Genomic DNA, 19477 nt, shown 5'->3' with positions numbered 1-19477 from the left:
TAAGGGTGAGGGGTGGGGGGAGGTGGATGCCAACAAAGGAAAAGGAAACACTACCTCTGAGAACTTTACTTTAAAAAGTTGTGTTTATGCATGTTGATGAAGATTACGGAAGGAAATTGTCCCGCTGGAAAGAACTGAAATGTAACAGAATGAGGAGTGTTGCAGCCTAGGTTGAGGTCGAAACGCCACTAATAGCTCGTCAGGATCGCCAAGCTCATCATTCGGGCACAATGCCATCAACTTTGCTTTGAATATAAATCCACAATACAGTAGTTGGTCCACCAACTGGACTTCATTTAGAGTTAAAGTGAAAAGCTACCAAATACAATTTCAACACATAGAATAAACTGCAGATCTTTTACCTGGTTAATTTGTAATGAAATAACAAAGTAACAGGCCTCACCTGGCCATGACTCTGCATTTAAGATGCAACTGACACACCATGAAAAGGATTTTAAATCAAATAGAGGCAAAGTTATAAAAACTAAAACTAAAAAATAATAAATGTACCATTCTCTATAAACTTCTGGACCCTCTGTTGACCTGTTTCAACATATTTTTTTTTAAACTGTGGCAGAGTTTAGGATCAAAAGTATGTGCTGTTTTTTTGGACTTGCAGGCACTAAAAGAAATCAAAGGTGGGTAGGGAATGCAGATGTGCACAGAGAGTACACCTTTTATCATTTCCTGTATGAGCATAAGCAGAGCCTCAGGCTTGGGCCTCCCAGCTGTTCTTGTTTCAAGGTGACCGAGCTTTTATTGTCGCAAAATCTTTCTAGATGAATTATTCATCTTTCCAGACATCATACTTTTACTCGAAATAGTTTTTACCACGATTTGCTTCATTCCTTGGTTGTTGGCTTCATTTATATATTTATTTAATGTCAAGTATATAATAAAAACTTTCTGCTGAATGTTCTGGTGCAAGAAAGTTAAAACATTTTGCAGATAAACAATAAAAGAATTGAGATGGAGAACTGAATTTTATTCACCGTACTCTGTTTTGCCCATGTAAGCACATCTTTCAGCTTGTGTGCAGGTATAGCAGACATATACATCCCAGCACAGAGTCGAAAAGCTCAGTAGTATATTTTGCAAACTGAGCAGCCAGTATCCTCTGTGCAAACATTACTGATTCTTCTTCTGTGCTGCCAGTGATTCTGTTGTAAGGGTTGTAAATTATTCAAGCTTAAACCGATTACATCTGTGGTTCATGCTCTGCAGGTACGCAGGTGCAGCCTGGAGTGTTGTTACTTGTAAGCTAAAGCTGGATGGAGGCTCTACCCCTGACTCGCTTTAGATCATTTTTTCTTACGGTGCCAAATTAGAAGAAGGCTGTGCACTGCCAAGCAAACTAAAGCTCACTCTTGCCTGCTGTAGTGAAAAACACTCAATTTAAAATCAAAAAGAAAGTGCAGACACTATTCAGACCATGAAACCAAGTCATATCATGCGGTCCCTATTTTTGCCCAAACGTCTCAAATTATTTGCCTGACGTGTTAGAGGCATGTGTCCAAGATCTCTTTGGCTTTGATGCTAAATCCCCCAAGCATATCTCTTGTCCTGGACTTGGCACACCACAGCCTGGAATGGTTCTTAGGAGCTTGTAACAGCGTGTTGTGGTGGAGCCACAGAAAGCGAACTGAGCAGGGATCATGTTATATCAATTCCGGCATGCTGACCGCAGTGATCTGCTTTGGGATCCAAGAAGCTGCTGACCAAGTGACAAGAGTGCATTATAAGCCATTCTGTCACATTTTCTGAGTTTCTCTGCTCTCTGTTAACCAGCATAAACTGTATGTAAAGGTCAGAGCCAGATGTAAGTTAAAGAGATGCATTCATAAGTGATACTGGTGCACCTCCTCATCACACACACACACACACACACACACACACACACACACACACACATATATATATATATATATATATATATATATATATATATATATATATATATATATATATATATATATATATACAAATGCTACGGCAAGGAGGAGTCAGGACGCCAGGTCAGGGGGGAGATATCATCACCCCCACCCGAGATTGGGTACATAGCCCCAAGTGCGATAGGAGAAGGATCGTTGAGTGCGAGAGGAACTGACCTGAAAAATAGGATAATGGCCAAGCTTGAAACCTGGATCCCACGTAGCCGGTTACCAAGATTACGTGAAGTACCCTCAGAAGGTCTGCTAGATGATGTTAATGCAGCACTACGGACAATACCTACAACCACGATTACCGACACTAACAAGCTGATCTACAATACGGCAGCAGTGATCAGTGAGATGCTTGGCTACAAGTTGAACTGCCACAAGGGGCAGTACCCTCCATGGAGAAGGAGGCTAGAGGGCAAGATCAAAGTAGCATGGAGGGAGGTTAGCCAACTAACGGAGTTGCAGAAAGGTGCGACAAAGAAGGTGCATAAGAAATACAGCAAGCTGTCCATACCTGAGGCCTTGGAAACTGCCAAGCAAAGACTCACAGCCTTGGCCAGCCGCTTGAGGAGGTACACCAGGCAGGAGAATAAACCAGCTGTTCTCCACAGAACCAGCAAAGGAAGGGAACAATAATAAGAGAACAGCACCACCAAGGCTGGAGATGGAGCAATACTGGAAGAGCATATGGGAGAAGGACGCAACCCATAACGGCAATGCTCAGTGGCTAGTGGATCTGAGGGCAGACCACAGCGACCTCCCTGAACAGGGTCCAGTAACCATCACATTGGCAGATATCCAAGAAAGGGTCCCGGGATCAACATCGGAGATCTCTGTCCAGAAGAGCGCAGTCCTGGGAACAGCTAAGATACTGCGCAGGACCCTCAAGCACCCAGGTCTCTGGTAGAGGACCCGAGCTTGAAGGATAAACCGCCCGCAGGGGCGTGCTGGGTGTTTTTATATATATATATGTATGTATATATATATATATATATATATATATATAAATAAAAGAAGTGACGGCTCTTCAACTTTTTCCTTTCAGTTAATATTTTATCTTCTCAGACTTTTTTGAGTTGTCTTATTTTGTACAGCTGAACTCTTCAACAGTTAAACAACAGTTGATCTTTTTTTTTTATATATAGAGCACTCGTATATGTAGACCGGATCCCTTTCAAGAATCTAATTCAGGCTTCAATTTAATATTTAGATGTTCTCTAATAAGCATTGGTGATGAATAAGCTAGTGATGGTAAATTTGATTCTTTTTACTGAATCGAGTTTTAATGAGTCACTCACCAAAGTGAATTGTGTTTTTTTGAGTCATTTGATTCACTGAGTCAGTTGACCAGAGAGTGCAAAAAATTTACATTTTCACTTAAACTTAATTTGTTTCTCTTTTCATGTAAATCCTGCTGCTAAGATGAATGATTCTCAAAGAAAACAACTATTTTATAGAACAAAAAAGAGCAAAAACATTTCTAAAATTAAGCAATTTCCTATCAAAATTGCTTAATAAACATTTATTTTGTTTATTTTTATTTTATTAGTATTTTCCTTAAATGTGTCAAATATATATTTTCTCATCTAAATGTCCACTGAGCTGTGAGCCAGGGGGCGGTAATGCGCCTTAACATTGGTTGCCAACCAAGAAGAAGAAGAAGCTGTGAGCTAGGAGGGAGGGGTTAGTGAGTCCTGAGTGATTCGCTTACGATTCAGCACAGGAGGGAGGGGGTGAGTAGATCAAATGTACTGTTAGCATGTTAGCAGAGCGATGCTACTGTGAACCTGATGTGAGCTTCTACTCAGGGTTTTTTCTTCCAGTTCAGAGCAGAAATTTTTTTCTTAAGATACCAGATGTGTTTTTCTCCACAATTTTAATTATAAGCTAGAAATATTGCTGCTAACAGCAACAGGGATGAGTCAGTGAGTCAGTTGAGGTTGTGAATCATGATTCAGGAGTCAGTAAAGTGATTCTCGAGTATTGAATCGCGATTGATGCGCGAATCATGAACGAATCGTTCATGATTCACGCATCACTAGTCACAGCAGATGGCTGCCCCTTGCTGAGCCTGGTTCTGGTGGAGGTTGCTTCCTGTTAAAAGGGAGTTTTTTCTTCCTTCTGTCACTAAGTGCTTGCTCATTGCTAATTGCTGGGGTTTTCTCTCTATTATTGTAGGGTCTTTACCTTACAATATACTGAGGGGACTGTAGTTGTGATTTGTTGCTAAATAAATTGAACTGAAGTTAACTGAAGTGAATTGAATCTATCCTGTAACTTCAGTTAATTTTAACACAAAAAAAACTCATCTCCAATCTTCTCCTCACCAAAAAATATCCTCCCTCTGTGTTTTTAATTTCAGAGTGTAGATCAAAATTAAGCCCTCTGATATCATCTTTGTCACAATCCGTCTGCAATTATGAGAACATTTTGATTAAAACCCATCCTTTTGAGTTTAACATAAAAATCTGAGAGGTGTGTCTTTTGAAGAAAAAAAAAATCCCTGCTTTGTCCCTTGTCATTTTAGTCAAATGTTTGGATTGCCAAACTAGCGAGATCCCTCTATTCTGGCATGAAAAGAGCCTCGGGATACCTCCAGAACATCTTAAGGAGGTGGATGGGTAAAGGGAGGTCTGGGCATGTCTGCAAACTGGATAAGGAGCAAAAACTGGATTGACAAATGCATTGGGATGGATGGATGGATGGACCCTAAAAGTATATGGTGTCATACTGGGTTTTTTTTTTTTTAAGATTAAATGTTTGTCTTGTTGCTAATTTATCCTTTTACCACACCATGTGACATTTTTCAGAAAACAGAAAAAAATTAAACTCAGCATGACTTCATTTAGTGCAGCTGTGTTTCACGGCATTGCTCTCAGCCTGTTTTCCTTGTCTTTGTGATCTCCAGGCTGTTCCAAAAGAAGAAGAAGTGAAGAAGTGTGTGGATCTTTAAGGCCATCTGTTTGTGTTGAGGATCCCAAAGGCGTCTCTCCATCATGGAGCAAAACCGACCGAAAGTAGAAGACTCTTTCACTCTCTCCCTTCCAGTGTACCACCGATTACTGAGCAAAAACGAAGAGAGCGTTTGTCCTGAATTTGGTGCTTCGAAAAACAAGTATGAGGGAGGCTAACACTGAAAGTTTTGACTTTATAGTCCCTTTTCTAGGTTCTACACCCCAGTCGTGACTTGAATACTCCCTTTCTTGTGTTTGTAGTTTGGTTTATTTTATCCACTTGGTTTGCTTTCATCCATTTCGCAGTGGATCCTTCGCCATTTTTCCATAGATATCATTTGTACAGTGGTGTTTCTATTGATTCCTCTACTGGTGCTTGTGTCTCTGTATGAAAGACCATTGATTTCCTTTTTCTGTGTCCTGTTTTTGATGAACTCTTTTTTACCTTCTATATTGTAGCAAGAAAAGATTTTGTATCTCGTAGGTTTAGCAATAACACACTTTTGTTTTGTTTTTTTTGTTTTTACATTTTAAAATGAAATTCATCACCGTACATATACAGAGTTTAGGTGCAAATGTAAATCACCGTAAAGCAAATTGCATCTTATTCACTGTAAGGCAGCTCCTGAGTCCAAATCGGTCTTCGGTGCCATTTAAAGAGATTTACAGACGGCGCATAGAGTTAATGTGCAATAACTGCGATTCATAAAAAGAACTTATAAGCTACTCCCAACTGAAATTAATCTAGAAAATATATGTTACAAGGAGGTTCACTTTAATCCTCAGAAATCTTAAATGTTCCCGACAGATTACCAGAATGTCATCACTTTTGATTTTAACAGAATTAAATGAATATTATGTTTATTTTTCCAGATCTGTCTATTTTATAGTTTACGAGATCAGAGATTTAACACAAAGTTTTAATGTTCATTTAAAATATTATGTATTCTTTCTATGATGTGCAGATTGTTTAAAATCTATTCATTGCATTATGGCTAAATACTAGCACATAGTTCACGTGGATGTGTTACCTGCATTTTGTGTTATGAGTGGAGTGTTTTGGTTTGGGTTTTTTTCCCCAGTGGATCTGTGAGAGAAATCATTTTCTTTGTCACCCAAGTAGCTGAACTCCAGAGTCAAAGTGGTAATCTGCCAAATCTGTGTTTACGTTGTCTCCATCTTTGGTGAGCTTCTTGTTGTGGTTTTCTGATCCGTCGTTCCCAGAGATGACTTATTTATGTCTTTTTAACTCTTTTTTTTTTTTTTTTTTTTTTTTTTTGTTTACTGTTGATTTTCTTTACATTTTCAGTAGCTGGCTTTTACTCTTTTATTTATCCCAGGCATTAAACATCACTTCCTCAATGCGAGACTCTGTAAACACCTGTATGCTGAAAGCAGCTGGCGTAAAAGCTGATGATGTTACAGAGATTTTATTTAAAACTGCAGTGAGTGATGATTTCATCGGCTTTAACCCCTAAGCCCAAATGAACAGCAGCCTACATTAATGTGTCCCACACTGCCACATTTGACTATTTCCCAAAAAAACTGTTTCCTCTAAGGTCTACTTAATGTCAAAATATTGTGATTAGGTGACCTTAATGTCCAGGTTTTATATGATTTACAACCATTTCTGACTCTCACAGTACATCTTAATAAGACAGATCCCTTTTTGTACCTTTAATTTATCGGTACTCTTTCTTAATTGACTTGCATTTTTGAAGCGAATGGTCCTGTATTTAACGTAAAGATAAAAAAAAAAAATAGATAACAAACTCTTGATATGCAATTGTTATACATACTATATTTGTATAAATAAATCTATGTGCTTGTGTACAGTGATGAACTTGTGCAGTTTTCCTTTGTATCGCATGCATGCATTTTATGGTATTCTAGCACATTGGCCCAATTCCAGTCTGGGTCCTAAAAACTTCACAATTATGGCTGTTGAAGGGTCTCTTTACTTCTGTCAGGGGTGGCCAACTCCAGGCCTCAAGGGCCGATGTCCTGCAGGTTTTAGATGTGTCCTTGATCCAACACAGCTGATTTAAATGGCTCTATTACCTCCTCAACATGTTTTGAAGTTCTCCAGAGGCCTGGTAATGAACTAATCATTTGATTCAGGTGTGCTGACCCAGGGCGATATCTAAAACCTGCAGGACAGCGGTCCTTGAGGCCTGGAGTTGGACACGCTTGACTTAAGGGGAAGAGTAGAATTTTAGCTGCAGCTTTGGGGCGACTGATTTCTTTAACAGACACGTGTACTTTTGATTTATACCACTACCAATTGATCTATTAAGATCATAAATATCACTTACATAACAATATACCTATTCAGTTTAATGTAGCAGACCCTCCACAGTGAAAGTGTGTCAGGGTTGGGTTGGGACTGGACCTCATTATTCAAGTGTCTGTGAGCACCAGAGAGAGGGTTTTTTGTTTTTGTTTTTTTTATAAAGTATTTTATAGATGTGTATCAGATATATATTTAGATTCTTTGATTAGGTTTTATGGAAGCCGTTTTTAACCTCTTCAATCATGTATTTAGGCCCTATGTGGAAATAATTTTAGCTTTGTTGCTACCCTTGTGCTATATTTGCAGTTTAAGGTGAAGCTGGTAAACTGACCCAAATGCAAACCACCACAGGGGCAGACAGGCAGGATCTAAAGTGAAAAGCAATTTCAGTGCTGCATAAGAGGTATCTTCAGTAAAGTTCAGTAAAGGATTCCATAAAACTATGAAAGAGAGACAAAAAGAAGGAGCAGGATCATGAACTCACAAACACACAGAGACAAATTGCTTTAGACACACACACACAGAGGACAACCTGGGCTCAGGTGTAAACAGTTAGAGCAGGCAGATGATTAAATGTGGGAATCAAGACAAAGACGGGAAGTAAAACACACAAGATACACAAAACAAGAAATACTGTCAAAATAATACAGATCCTCCTCCCTGTGCCAAAGAGCTCAAACTCTTAACAACACCAGACACCATGACGCACCTGCTTGTGTGTTGAAAGGGGGAATTATGATGTGATGCAAAAACGTGCTTCGTTCTTTAACGTAATCATACACCAACAGCCTTGTTTTTCCCCTTTCTCTGTAGATTAGGAAGAGTAATGCAAGAATGAATTTGCAAACTGATGCAAATTGTCACTGGGTAGCTCAAATACCTCCAATAGAGGTGAAAATGCACTCATGTAACTTCACAGTATTTTAGTTTGTCAAAATTGAATTGCAAAAGCATAATAGCTGAGATATTCCCATAGATGCCAGCAACAATTATTAATCAAAAGTCCAGCTTATATCACCATTGGCTGGAAGTTTATGATTCAACTTCACTTATGTATGTAGACAGAGATTTTAAAAGAGAACAGGGATAGGAGAAAAATAAAACTGTAGGATTTTCTGGTACGTCCTGAAAAAATGTTGCTGTATTGCTTGATTTCACTTATCAGTTGTACTCCTCATTATAGCTGTTAGGAGCGAGTACTTGTGAGTTGTGAAATGGCTCATAAACACTTCAGCAAGGTGAAATTTCACTTTCATTCTGTCTGAACACACCACCTGAAAGAGCTGTTTCTGCTTTACACCTTGTTGGTTTGTCAGACCAGCAAAGGCACCGCCAACCTCTTCGATTCCAAGCTAGCAACTGCTTTGCAGTCTGCAGTGGATCTATATTGTAGAGGTTTACACATTTATTAAAGAGGTAAAAGAAAATCACCTGTTCAGTCTTGGGTGGAAGCACAAATCCCTTTGGGATTGTGTAGGTCTGGTTAAAAATGTGCCAAATTAAAAAAATTACCATTACAATAGTATGAGGGAGCAAAGATGCTGTTAGAAAGATGTGATTCAGTTTAAAACAATGCTTTTTAAATAAAAGTTATTTTTCAATGCTTGAAAAATCACTGCCCAAATATGTGCCCACAGCTGTTTTAACATGTCAAAGCTTCCTTTTATAAGGACTTTGGTGTTATAAATGAAAATCCAATGCGCAAGAGCTGAATAATTAACCCAGACTCCAGTTCCCCTACTGGCAACTTGAGAGTCAATCCCCATAGACTGCCATGTTATAGTGCCAAGTTTACAGCATAATAAAGCATGTTTGCAGTCTGGTGCAAAACAGTTTTGGCCTATACTGTCCAGCTATTTTCATAAGAAAGGAGGTGAATTGTTTTATAAAGCGTCCACTAGGATAGTTGAGTCCAAATTTGATATTTGAGTCATTAAACTCTCATCACTGTGTGTGTGTGTGTTCCTGTCTAGCTATCTTTGTGAGGACTGAAATCTGCATTCTACAGTCACTTGTGAGGACACACTCACCGGTCCTTACAAGTTTGAAGGCCTTTTTGAGGCTCAAAATGTGGTTTTAGTGTCAGGGTTACAATTAGGTTATGGTTAGGGTCAGGGTTAGGCATTTATTTTTAATGGTTAGGGTTAGGGTAAGGGGCTAGGGAAACCATTATGTCAATGAAGGTCCTCACTAAGATAGCTGAACGGGGTTGTGTGTGTGTGTGTGTGTGTGTGTGTGTGTGTGTGTGTGTGTGTGTGTGTGTGTGTGTGTGTGTGTGTGTGTGTGTGTGTGTGGCGGGAATGTCTTCTTCTAATCTTATGGCTTGTTGTGCAATGCTACCATCTCAGACATTTGTGCTTCAGTTTTAGTGAGTACAGTTCTAGTGTGTTAGTAGGAATGTAGGTTGAGACAACAACAAAAAAACAACGCCACAGTCAGTCAATGTTTCCAGAACCAACAGGTGACGTCACAGTGGCCATTTCCACCTTTTATACTGTCTCTGGTAAAAACACTGCCCGGTTTGCTGGATTGAGGGTGCCCAGGAGCAACTGCATTTAAGGTTACAGACACCAAAACAGCCTGTTTGAAGCAGAATAAAAAAACAGGAATAGAAAATTTGGAGACACATTAGATAGACATAGGCCTTTGAATACTGCAGTCTTTTCAGTAACTGGTTGCTGAGTGTAACCTTTGATTTGGAGACAAAAGTTACATCAGGTGCCTACTCGATTACAGCAGCACGGGTCTGATTGCCTTTCAGTGATCGAAGTGCAGCTGCTAAAAGGTGATTACACCTTGTGTACTGAGTTGTGCCTCTGAAGTCTCATCCAGGTCTTTAGCCTTGGAACAGTAAGTCATCAGCCTTTTGCTGGATCAATACAAAGAGCAGACTCTGAAACTAATAAAGAGACCCTTGTAAGTAGAAGGTGCTAAACTCAAACGGTGACAGCAAAAGTACAAAGCAATGTGTTGTTCATTGTGTTTCATGCAATAAACACTATGTTAGTGCCACTCTCCATCACCCATCCAGTGTTGCAGTACATGACTGAAGCCTGAAGTGATTAAACTGATGAAGGTGACATATTCCTCACCCACGTCTGCAGATGGTAAAGAGAGCTTGAATGCAACACCTTCTCAAAAGGCTCACATCTGTGGCTGTGAGACACAACAAAGATGATACAACGATCGAAAAATTCCCAGCGGTTTCTTTAGTTTTACCTTTAACTCGTGATCTCTTTTGTAAACTTCTATCAAGGCTAGACTAGGTTTACTGCACAGCTGTCGGGCATTTAGATGTATCTCTTTTAGATTTAATATAGACAGATTTTTTGTTTTACATCACCGAAGGCTCTGTGGTATTTTAACAAATAAAACCTTTCACCAAGCTTGCACACAGAGGCACATTTTGCAGTATAAACAAATTGTTTCCAAATGAAAGTGTGTCCCTAGAACTGAAGAAACTTTATTAAAGAGGAAAGAAATCAAACAATAGATATTATAAACAGTACGGAAGTGTTACGAAAGATAGGAATACCTTACCTCTCTCCTAAACACTTTTGCTACAAAGATATTTGTTATTTCATTGTTTCTTTATTTCTTTATTTATCTGTTTTAACATGCCCGTTGTTAGTCACACCTTGCTGCTGCCAGGTTAGACCCCCGTTTGCCTTTAGAACTGTGTTAATTCTTTGTGGCACACATTCAACAAGATCCTGGAAATTATTCTTGGAAATTTTGGTCCATATTGACACGATAGCACCAAGCAGTCGCTGCACATCCATGATTATAATTCCTGTTCCACCACATGCAAAAGGTGTGCTATTGAACTGAGATCTGCTGACTACAGAGGCCATTTACCTCATATTGAACATCACTAAGACAAAGGATAGTAGTAGATTCCCAAAGATTCAGGCCTCCTCTCCAGCCTCAGAAGGTTTGTGGGGTGGACATTGAGGTGATACCAAAATAGATAACAAAGTAGACGAGTTCCAGAATACAGACAGACTATTCAAAAATGGGCAGTTGCCTCTATTTGTTAAGGAAACCAAGATCTCTTGACATCTGAGTAACTTGCTGCAGATGTACTACCAGTCTGTGGTGGCAAGTGTGCTTTTCTGTGCTGCAGTGTGCTGGGGAGGCAGCATCAGAAACAAGGATGCAAGGAGACTGGACAAACTGGTGAAGAAAGATGGCTCTGTAATTGGAGCCAGACTGGACGTGTTGAGGGTGGCGGGGGAAAGATGCACACTAAAGACATCAGAAGCCATCCTGGATAACTCTGACCACCACTTTTTAAAATCTTCATGGAACAAAAAAACATCAGTACTGGAAGACTGCTCTCTATCTGTTGTAAGAGGGAGAGATGCAGAAAATAATTTGGACCCAGAGAAATCAGGATTTTTAATTCTCATCCAAATAGCAGATGAACTATGTGAAACATGAATTTCCCTTTTGGATCAAAAAAGCTATTATTGGTCATAAAGGAACAGACATGCTGAGCAACAAGACTCAGGTAGGCTGTGGGGTTGAAATAATTCTCCCTTGTTAATGAGGAACCTGATGAATGCCAAGAAAGTTATTCCACCAGAAGCTTGAGGCAAAAGCCAGATTCTGACCCTGCCGGCTGAATGTTGCAGCAGAAATCTAGAGTTATCAGACCAGGGAACATTTTCAGTCAGTATGAAGTGCAGCCTCAGCTTCCTGTTCTGGGCAGACAGGAGTGTCACCCGGTGTGGTTTTCTCCTGCTGTGCCCATCTGCCTCAAAGTGCAACATGTCTTGCATTCAGAAATGCTCTTCTGCATACCTTGGTGTAATAAGTGGCTATTTGGGTCACTGTTGATTTCCTATCAGTTGCAAGCAGTCCAGCCATTCTCCAGTGAGGTAGGAACCCAGAAACATAGGGATGCATCTACAGGAAAATCCTACTAACTCAACAGTCTCTGAAACATTCAGCAGAGGCCGTGCGGCCAACCATGTCATGTTCAAAGTCACTTAAATCATGTTTCGACTCTATTCTGATGCTCAAACTTCAGCAGGTCATCTTGACCATGCTTATATGCCTGTACATTTACATTACAGAGCAATTAAACAGGTGTACCTAATAAAGTGGCCAGTTAGCTTAACATCCAGGTGTGTTTTCTCCATATTCCATCCTACTCACTTCTATCTTTATCTGTTTAACAGGATGGATGGATTAGTAGTAGCAGTAGTATGATCGAAACGTCAGGTTTAAACGTTTCTTATATTGCAGCGTTGCTCACAGTTCAGAAGTGTGCTCAAATTCATCTCCTCTCCCTTTTCTGCCTTTGCAGTTCCTCACTTAGAGAGCAGCATCACAGATTTTGCCAGAGGGCAGATTGAATTCTCCAAAGACCTCCACAGTTAAAGTTTCATTATGAGATCAGAATTTCCCTCAAAGATGAGAGAATATATGAATTACCCAACAGAAACACTATCAAGAGGATCATTTAGAGACTACATAAATACAACCTGCGGCATATAAAATCTGCTCTTAAATAATGATCAATAAACTCATGAATATGGCCTCTCACGTGTTGGAGAAATACAAGAAACACCTCTCTCTTGTGGTCTTGCACAGTACTACAAGAATGACTGTGCTGGCCTCTGAGTGATGTTATTACACTTATAATAAAAACAGGTCCCTGTATAACTTACACGTTTTAAATAAAGCTCAATCCCAACAACCTTCGTGTAAACTGCTGGCACGTTGTGGTGTGGACGCCGTGTGGGGTTGGTGAGGGTGAGATTCATGAATCACAGGTAGCCACGGAAAATTACATAAGCGACATTTGCAGTGTAGGCTGCAGCTGACAGCAGAGGTTAGTGAAATACAAGCCACTGCTAGAATGTTTCATTGCATTGTAGCTGAGACAGACACACTGTTTAACTGCTGGGATTTGCTTTTGGAGGGTGCTACACTGCAACTATCTCTTCAGTGGCAGGTGAAGAGACTTCTTGGACTGTACATCTGGATAAATACTGGTGGTACTTGGACAGTTATCATATTTCTTGTATTTCTTTTAATGCTACTTTGTTTCTTTAAAGATCATTAACACCATTGCTGCATAAAAAGTGGCTATCATAACGTTTGCTGGTATTCTAAAATGATCTAATAGACATCAGCATGAAACCATGAAACCACCAAATTGAATTACTTACATTCAAAGTATTGTTTTTAGTATGAGGAGTCCGCTATAATATTTAAGGTTAAATATGCAAATTGGATGTTATATATCTAAATATATGCTAATAAAGTCAAGTTAAAAATTCTTGTTTCATTTTGCTGACATGATAGAGGAAATACAGTCACGGAAGGGCCTTTAAATTCTCTTTAATTGCTGAATAAATTACAAAATGAAATTTTTGTGAGGAATGAAATGTTCTGTAAATGCTACTCTGGACAATGCATTAACAAACCCTTTGGCACAGGGAGGACATTTTTGAGCGTGGAGACTGCAAGAGATAATCAAGTGGAGACTTCTCGTTCAGAGTATTAGAAAAAAACAGAGAACAAAACCACACAAAACAAAAAATGAATTTTGATCATAAATATCGATTATTTATTGACAAACACAATTTATTTTCCCAAAATGTTTGCATGATGCAATTACTGAAATTTATGCATATTAACTATTTAATCTAATCACAGCTCTAAATTAGTTTTTATAATCAAAATGCTGTAAAATCTTTAAAAAAAAAGAAGAAAAGAAAACATTGTCAACAATGGCTTGCCCTTTAAAATATGGCTACTGTCAGAAATATGTTATTATCTCTCCTAAACATATTTGACTTTCATGAATTTTCTGAGCTTTTCTTTTGTAACCTCTTGCTCACATGCAGCCTAACATTAGACCCTTATGATGATATGCAATCAGGCGATTTAAATTCTGGGTAAGAAGCCAATGCAATGTGCTATGTTAAGTGTGATAATTATTTATTTATTTATTTTTTGCTGAGACGAAATTAACATACAGATGCTTACATAAGCAGCACGTAGGTGCTCAGTGATTCCTCTTGAAATCTTGGATTCAGTAACACATGAACGTTTAGCTAAATCCTCAAACAGCATCTTCTGTTCGAGTTATCAACATGTGTCATTTCTTCTTCTCCTGCAGACCTTGGACCCAGATTGGGATGATACCTAAATTAAAAGTGTAATCAGTCATGTGGTTATGAATACTCTGCTATCTCTTGTTTTATGTTATTTCATTATGCTTGAGCCCTGTGCTCTTTTGTCTCCCTATACTTTTATACTGTTTTGTGGGTAGGGTGGTATTTTATCAATTGTCTATGTTATTGTTGTCTATGATTTTTTAATACCTGCTTTAGTGGCCTCAGGACTTTTTACATTACAGAGTATCTTGGGGTTAGTATCTTGCCAAAGGCATATAGACTGAAAGCCAGAGATCCACCTACCTTCCGAAAACCAGATGACCCGCTCTACCTCCTGAGCCACAGACATCCCAAGCCACCCATTATTTGGTTCTCCTGGCCTCGTTGGGCAGTGACCTCAAGCGTGTACTATGGTGATTTGCATCAGAGCGTGGAGAATCAGCACCTTTAAGACCATGGTCCTCGGCCGGAAAAAGGGTGAAGTGCTCACCTCTTTTTGGTGAGCGGAGAGAGGACCACAAAATTTACAGATGGATTCACACAATGTCTGCAGTGATGGAGAAGGTCCCGGGGCTGACCCGAGAGATGCCAGAGAGATTATGTCTCTCTCTGGCATCTCTCGGGTCCCAGGCTGGGAGGTCTGGGTGTCTCTACTGAAACTGCTGCTCCCTGCAACTCGAACCTGGATAAGCAGCAGTAAATGAATGTGTTGTTTAGCAAGATTAATGTAACATAACAACAACAAAAAAGAATAAAATAAAAAATTTCTACAAACATCATTATAACTGATGCATTTATATGAAAGCAGCATGGTAATACTTTAGACGATCCATGTGGAGCTGTATCAGATTTGTGTGGTTTACATTAGATTCTGCTTTTTTGTGATAATATGTTTTCGAAATTCGTACCTTTCTGACAAATGCACTGACACGGTATTACAGCTTTCCAACTCATCCGTTGAAAACAAGCTTTCTTAGTGCATGATCAAAGACATGACGGAGTATAACACATATGTGACCCCCTCCCCCTCCGCCGCCTCCTCCTCTTCAGTCACACAATACATGCAATTAGAGGCCATTTGTTCTTAACTCTTGTGTTGATGGTGTAATCAAGGGTGTTAATGATGACTCACATTTGGTAGGAAGGAACAAACAGGTACACACACACACACACACACACACACACACACACACACAGAGTGCAGCTTTACACTTCACGAGTACAGAGACACAAAAATGAGTTTAGAGATGTTTTGAATTTTTTCCTTTATTTACACAGTTGTCGGTTTTTATTGAATCATTTCTGTGATCCAGGAAAGACACCACGAATTTGGCTTTTACACTGCTGTACTGACTCATCAGCAAACAGGCGACATGAATGATTATGGCAGGGTAAAAATGATAAACGATATCAGATGACCTCTATCAGTGATCCTGACACCTTGTTAGCTGAAGAAAACTCCAAGACGTCTGGGACACACCACATGTGAGGCACATAATAAATAACTTGGCCTTTTATTTTGACAGTTTTTTGGACTCCTAATCATGATTCTGCAAATGAATATAAATCTGCCATCGTAAGGAAAAATTGACCTGTTCTAGAAACAATATTTTTTTTAAATCTTCAAAAAGCCAAAGAGATCAAAAGATAAAAACTGAAATGGCAGCAGCCGCTTTCAGCATCGGTGAACTGTTCATAATTAATTAACTTTTGCTGAAAAGCTCTATTAAAGTGAGTGAGATTCATGCTAATTAGGATTTTCAACTTTTTTTTGCAGACATTTTATTTTTCGGTCTCCAAACTTTCAGCGTAGCATCTGATTAACTAGAAAAAAACTGGTTTCTAAATGCAAAAAAAGTAGAAAAAAGACCAAAGAACAAAACAGGGGATGTAACAGTGTAGCACAACACTCCTTCAATTCAGTTCACTTTTTATTCATGTATATATAGTGCCAATAAAAGCAACATTAGTCATTTCATGACACTTTACAATAAAAAAATAAAAAAGTGGGGATAAAAAAAAAAACTCCCTTTTAACAGGACAAAACCTGCTAAAACTCACACTCACCTGAACTGAACTGCTTAAATACCATTTCTTTTTTTGAATAATGCAACATTACATCAGCTGTTATAATTAAATATGTCTCAGTGGGGATAATAGAAAGTATAGAATAAATGGGCATTTACATTACATATTTACAATCTCATGTACAGTACAAAAGCTGGCCACCGCGCGTCCCTCAGGTTCTGCTGGGTTTTCCTCCCACTTGCCCAAAACTAGTTCTTATCGCTTTTGGTTGCAAATGCAGCTGGTGTTGGGTAAAAGCACGGCGCCCGCCTGAGGCAATATATATTCACATCAAAGCAAGGTTTGCTTCACAGGACGTGGTAGACGGGCCTGGATCCGGGGCTCTCCGGTGTGCAGGGCTGTGAGTCAGAGCTGCCGGGGGAGAAGCTGGATGTGTTTCTAAGGCCAGCCGGCCCACAGCTACTGGACTCCACCGAGGACAGGCGGTCCACGATACTGGACAGGCACTCCAGACTGGACGCTCCGGCTGCTTTATCATCCACGCTATCTGATGAAGAGGATCCCAAATTCAAATTAGCCAAATTTGGATCATACAGCTCGGCATGTTATATAAGCTGACTTTAGAGATGGAAACGTAATAAAATAAAGTCTAAATATAACATAATCTGCTGTTCAGGTATTCGTTTTTTAAAGCCTTGCAGGCAAGAATTCACATTATATTCATATCAAACTGCTGCTTAAGTTAAAAGGTCTTACTGTTCTTTGCATATGAATAGACGTTGCTGTAGTTTGCATTCAGCTGTTGCCACACTGGACTGTTGCTGTCAGCCTGAAAGGAAATGTGAAATTGAATTTACCCTTGAATTCCTTCAAATACTTGCAAACAGACAGATATGATAAGCTGCTTGTTTAAACCGCTGTGTTATACTGGATAGGAAGAAAACACCCAGTGCAGTGCCCGCCATGATATTTCGGACAGGCTAATAAATCCTGAATTCCAAAGTTATTGGCTTCTTTATTTCACATGCACCTTAAAGCCAAAGTGGTTTTTTGTGCTCTCCCCTCCCCGGCCCGACTCCGAGTGTAGCGAATCGATTGTATCAGTGGAAGCAACACCAGTTTGTGCAAGATGACACTTTCTCCTAGTAAATCTGCAGAAAATCCTGGCAGTGGTGCAGAACATGCAGTCAGGATGGAATGCAGAAAAGCGCCCAGTTTTGCCTGCCAGACTTCAGTAAGGTGGATTTAGGTTGGTTTAATGGGGCTATAAAGTGTCCGGTGGTGGGAAAGCCATTAGTCCAATCCAGCCTTATAAGTTGTTTTTGTATTATTTGATGCAAAGTCACCTTCAAACAGAGATTCAATATAACCTGTAATAATAAGCATCACAAGCAGAGGACGGAGATTCTTGTAAGACAACATAATAGATGTTTGCATTAAGGAATTATGGGAGGTGTATGTCATGCATGGAAAACCATGATAATTATGGTCTTGAGGCAAAGCAAGCTCATTTGATTAACAGGTTGCTAAAGTGGAAATCAGGGTTCTGCATTGAAATAAAAAACTTGATGAGGTAAAGAGAACTGATAGAAGTGCTCTTGTTCAACACTGATGATGACTTTAGCAGTAAACAACAATAAAGACCTTTTCCGGGATTTGCTGTGCAGTGGTTCTAATTTCTTTGCTGCCAAAGACCCTGATAAAACCAGGCATTTGCATAAAGATGAGGATCAGCGGTCTTACCATGCCATCAGAGCAGCTGGACAGCGGGCTTCCAGGCTCAGAGCTGCTCTCTCCAGGTAGGCCATAAAAGTTTTCCACCTGTTCTCGTAGCAGCTCCTGCAGGCTCTCGATGTACTGGATGGCGTTGCGCAGGATCTCCACCTTGGGCAGGCGCTGGCTGGGGTTGGCCGAAGTGCAACGCCTCAAAGCCTCAAAAGCGTGGTTCACCTTCTTCAGCCGCCGGCGCTCGCGCATGGTGGCAGCCCGTCTGCGATCCACAAAGCTCGACTTGCGCTTGCAGGCCTTACAGGCCCACTGGAGGCAATGTCCTGGCTGGTGGGGGGCTCCTGGAACCCTGACGTGCTCGTCCTCCTCGGAGCCAGCAAGCTCCATGCCTGGGCCGAAATCCAGGCTGTCTGGAGAGGAAGCACATGCTCTGTCATAGTAGACCTGTGATGGCGAGAAGACATCCATGGCTTGTTGGATGGAGAAGGAGATGGCCGCAAAGGAAGTAAGGAAGAAGGGTAGTAGAGTTTGGGTGAAAGAGAAGAGACCTCTGAGTGATATGAGGGGTCTGTTGCCCCAGGCCCCCCTTATATGCCCCGAGGCCAAAGCCCAGGGCCCACATTGGCCAGATCTAATTACCATGGCCCATTGGCCCAGCCAGAAGGCAGGCAGGAGTCGGCTCTTCTCCCTCCCTGCCACATCCCAACTCGTTGCTTCTCACCCCCCAGTACCCTGTGGAGTTTCCCACATCTGCACTTACTGGTGTTTTCCCACTCATCAACATTCTTCTCTTACAAGTCCACAATTAATACAAGGCTTAGAGATGTTTAAGGGGAGTGCAGCTTTGACCGAAGCTGGCATGTTTTAAAGCGCTAATAAGTATTGTAATGTATTATTTATGCTGCATGTATCTGTAACCAGCCTTTAGGCATCATGTCATAGCGCACAGTGAAAGTGACACGTGGCTGTGAAGACATGAACATCGCAGTGTTTTTAGTTTAGTCAAATTCTGCTGAAAAAGAGGGTGACCACTTGTTGGAGTATGCAGGGCAATTTTTACGGTGAAGACAACAGCGTTGCAGATGCAGCCCAGCTGCAAAGGAAGGTGTAGCATTTCAAGCCCTGTGAATTCACATTAGTGCGGTAAGCCGCCCCCCCCTTAAACACTCAAACTCATTACTTAAGGTGCTGTGAATGAGCCGATCCCTGTTTGCCAAAGCTCATTAAAACAGTAATTATTGCACTGACACCACTGCACAACTCCCTGCAACATTGAGGGACCAAATTTTAACCGTTAAAAGTTATTGACATGACTCAAGCACACAACAGATGGCCGTGATGGTGAGTTATTGACACGACTCAAGCACACAACAGATGGCCGTGATGGTGCAGAGGCTT

At 40.3% G+C, this 19477-nt stretch overlaps 2 protein-coding genes across 4 annotated transcripts in view; one reads left to right on the top strand and one right to left on the bottom strand.

Moving 5' to 3' along the window:
- Positions 1-6733, top strand: part of lin7a (lin-7 homolog A (C. elegans)) — a 51124-nt gene extending 44391 nt beyond the window's left edge. For both annotated transcript variants that reach the window (XM_085386929.1, XM_085386930.1), the window contains exon 6: positions 4849-6733. In XM_085386929.1, coding sequence (XP_085243055.1) covers positions 4849-4873 — 25 coding nt within the window. In that variant the 3' untranslated portion in view covers positions 4874-6733. The remainder of the gene's footprint in view (positions 1-4848) is intronic.
- Positions 6734-15571: 8838 nt separating this feature from the next.
- myf5 (myogenic factor 5) lies at positions 15572-18650 on the bottom strand. Of its 2 annotated transcripts, XR_014908127.1 has the most exons (4): positions 18095-18650; positions 17108-17180; positions 16594-16898; positions 15572-16561 (listed from the first exon to the last, which is right to left on the bottom strand). XR_014908127.1 is itself a non-coding variant. In XM_085386531.1 (3 exons), exons 1-3 carry the CDS (start codon positions 18545-18547, stop codon positions 16699-16701), a joined length of 726 nt encoding a protein of 241 aa, XP_085242657.1. In that variant the 5' UTR covers positions 18548-18650; the 3' UTR covers positions 15572-16698. The 2 variants fall into 2 exon arrangements, 1 of the variants encoding a protein (XP_085242657.1); XM_085386531.1 differs by having other exon boundaries at positions 15572-16898.
- Between the last annotated feature and the right edge of the window lie 827 nt (positions 18651-19477).

The sequence above is a fragment of the Rhamphochromis longiceps genome, linkage group LG17 (genome assembly GCF_057381845.1).
Source record: "Rhamphochromis longiceps isolate RC_006_pf linkage group LG17, R_longiceps_female_GT1.1, whole genome shotgun sequence".
In the NCBI taxonomy this organism is placed as follows: domain Eukaryota; kingdom Metazoa; phylum Chordata; class Actinopteri; order Cichliformes; family Cichlidae; genus Rhamphochromis; species Rhamphochromis longiceps.
The sequence above is the reverse complement of the archived record's forward strand: the minus strand, read 5'-3'. Positions and strand labels throughout refer to the sequence as shown.

What these genes read in the sequence shown, in the direction of transcription:
- myf5 (XM_085386531.1), bottom strand. Translation starts at nt 18,547, where the DNA reads ATGGATGTCTTCTCGCCATCACAGGTCTACTATGACAGAGCATGTGCT. An exon ending in CCAGCTGCTCTGATGGCATG is followed by an intron (nt 17,181 to 18,094) that starts GTAAGACCGCTG and finishes ATTTCCTTTCAG; the next exon opens with GCTGACAGCAACAGTCCAGT. An exon ending in CTATTCATATGCAAAGAACA is followed by an intron (nt 16,899 to 17,107) that starts GTAAGACCTTTT and finishes CCTCTTCATCAG; the next exon opens with ATAGCGTGGATGATAAAGCA.